The sequence below is a fragment of the Thecamonas trahens genome, assembly GCF_000142905.1.
Source record: "Thecamonas trahens ATCC 50062 unplaced genomic scaffold supercont1.36, whole genome shotgun sequence".
Taxonomy (NCBI): domain Eukaryota; order Apusomonadida; family Apusomonadidae; genus Thecamonas; species Thecamonas trahens.
In genome coordinates, this window is record NW_013657644.1 from 356,846 (window position 1) to 359,239 (window position 2,394).

The 2,394-nt window shown below is 64.0% G+C and overlaps 2 protein-coding genes across 2 annotated transcripts in view; one reads left to right on the forward strand and one right to left on the reverse strand.

Moving 5' to 3' along the window:
- The window catches only part of AMSG_07553 (uncharacterized protein), a gene marked incomplete at both ends in the record, with an annotated part of 1,637 nt that extends 259 nt beyond the window's left edge, over positions 1–1,378 (forward strand). The window contains one exon of the mRNA XM_013900577.1: positions 366–1,378. Coding sequence (XP_013756031.1) covers positions 366–1,378 — 1,013 coding nt within the window. The remainder of the gene's footprint in view (positions 1–365) is intronic.
- A 94-nt stretch (positions 1,379–1,472) lies between these two features.
- Positions 1,473–2,355, reverse strand: AMSG_07554 (uncharacterized protein; the record flags this gene model as incomplete). Its single annotated transcript, XM_013900578.1, has 2 exons — positions 1,473–1,530; positions 1,556–2,355. 2 exons carry the CDS (start codon positions 2,353–2,355, stop codon positions 1,473–1,475), a joined length of 858 nt encoding a protein of 285 aa, XP_013756032.1.
- Between the last annotated feature and the right edge of the window lie 39 nt (positions 2,356–2,394).

Consider the following 2,394-nt stretch of genomic DNA (forward strand, 5'->3'; position numbering starts at 1 on the left):
GGCTCCGCCGGGTTTTTTTTTTTTTTTTTGAAGGCGGGTGGGGGGGGGGGAGGTGGATACAGTGCTGGCGGTAGCGGAGGCAGTAGTGGTAGTGGCAGCAGTGGCGGTAGTGGTGACGAGGTGAGGTGTGCGTAGGTGTATGTGTGTGTCTGCGTGTGCGTGTGCGTGTGCTTGGGCAGGTGAACGTTTCAACAGATTGGGTGGCAAACTGGCCGCGCCAGAAATCACGACCTTTTTGCGACGACGACTGGCGCCACTCGCAACTCACACGCTTGCGGCAGCACTTGTCGTACCGCAGCAGATAGGGCAAGAGATGGAGGCCGAAAGTCATGCAAAGTGCTGCGGCCACGGCGCGTGTACCACAGGGAAGGTCGGGACCAAGCGGTGCTCACGCTGCAAGAGCATGGTCTACTGCTCGCGCGAGTGCCAGGTCGCCGACTGGAAGAGCCACAAGGTGGCGTGCAAGGAGAGCGGGGCGTGCAAGGAGAGCGGGGCGGACAAGGATGGAGCTGCGGCCAAGTGTGAAGTGGGGGCTGGGGCTGGGGCTGGAGCTGGAGCTGGGCCGAGCGGCACTGCCTGCCATGTGCGGCAGATGACGATGGAAGACCTCAAGCGGACGCCAAGCATGGAGGCGGCGATGAAGGCGGTGGTCGACGCAGTGACCGCCAACGATACCGAGGCGCTCAAGGCGGTGGCGCTCGGGTCGGCCGAGGGCCAGCTGGCGTACGCGCTGCTCAACACGGCTGAGCCGAACCCGACCGATTTTTTCCTCGCCGCGCAGGGCTTTATGGGGCGACAGGAGCTCGACGCAGCCATGATCTGCTTCCGCAAGACGATGGCGGCGGCGCGTGGGCGGTGGTCGACGCACGGGCCAGAGATGCTCGGCTCGCTGCTGTATTTGAGCATGCTCGCTGGTGCACGCATGTGGGTTCCCGAGAGCGTCCGCAACGAGGAGATCATCAAGTACTCGCGAAAGTTCATGGGCGCGATCGGCAAGCACAAGGGCGCGGCGGCGAGGATCTCGCCGGTCCAGGTGGCGACGGTGGTGAACAACCTCGCAGGCGCGCTGTATGTCCGCGGCTACGAGAGCCGCAGTGCTAGCGATGCGCGCGACGCGCTCGCCTTCCACTCGATGGCGCTCAAGACATTTACCAAGAGCAACGACCGAGTCCGGTGGGCGCAGATCTCATCCTGTGTCGGCGCCGCCGCCGCGCTCCTCATCGAGCTCGGCGAGGCGACGCCCGACGATGTGCGCGCGGGCAAGAAGGCATTTGACGACACGTTGACGGTCATCAACTCGTCAACCTCGCCGTCAGACTACGCTACGATTGCCGACGGCGTTGCTCGGGTCGATGTGGCGTACAAGGCGCTGGATTAGGCACGGTATGTCTGTTACTTATTCTTCTTGTCGAGCAAAGCATCCACAGAGTACTTGCCAGCGCCGACCGAGCCGAGCAGGGTGAGGCCGCCAGCTACAGCCATGTTGACGGCAAAGTGATGGCGGGCGTGGATGGCGTAGCCGAGACCGAGCTTGGTCGCCCAGAACTCCCAGTACCACAGGGCCTCAAAGGCAAGGACGGCGGCGAGGGCGCGCGAGACGTAGCGAGTGCCGAGGCCGACGAGCAGCGGGAGGGCAAAGACAAACTGGAAGACCTTGGGCCAGAACGAGGCATGGCCGTCGCCGTCGGGCCTGCGATGAACGTGGTCGCCGTGATGGACCTCGGTGACGGCGAGGCGCGAGAGCTCAGTGACGCCGACCCAGATGAAGAGCGAGCACATGAGGAGGCGCGAGGCAAGGAGGAGGAGTGAGCGGCGCGGCGACGAGGCCTCGCGCTCGGCACGGGTCGGCTGCGAGAGGAGCAGGCCAGCGATAGCCGACGGGGTCTTGACGTCGGCAAAGTAGCCGTCGCGGGAGAGGAGCAGGACGGCGCAGCCGAGAATGGCCATCATCTTGACCATGAGCTCGTTGACATAAAACGGGCCACCAGAGAGCCATTGGACAATGCGGGAGAGGATGATGTAGCCGGTGTCGTAGCTCGCCTTGGCCACAAGGACCGAGCCGGTGATGTGGAACCACTTGTTGGCCATGGCGAGGAGAGCGGCGACGAGGACAAAGGGCGAGAACCAGGGCATGCCTGGCACGCCGAGGACAAACAGCTCCAGATGGGTCGACGAGAGGTTGACAAAGTACAGTGTGACGAGGACACGCACAATGCCGAGAGCCATGCCCCATTCGTCCCACAGCGTCCGGGCTTTCACTACCCGCGGCGAGTGCCACAAGCTCGACGCCCACCCGCGGGCGGCGGCGGCGCTAGAGGCTGCAGCTGCGGCAGTTGCTGCCGGTTGGCTTGCCATGTGGTATGTGTGTATGTGTGTGTGTGTGTGTGTGGTGGG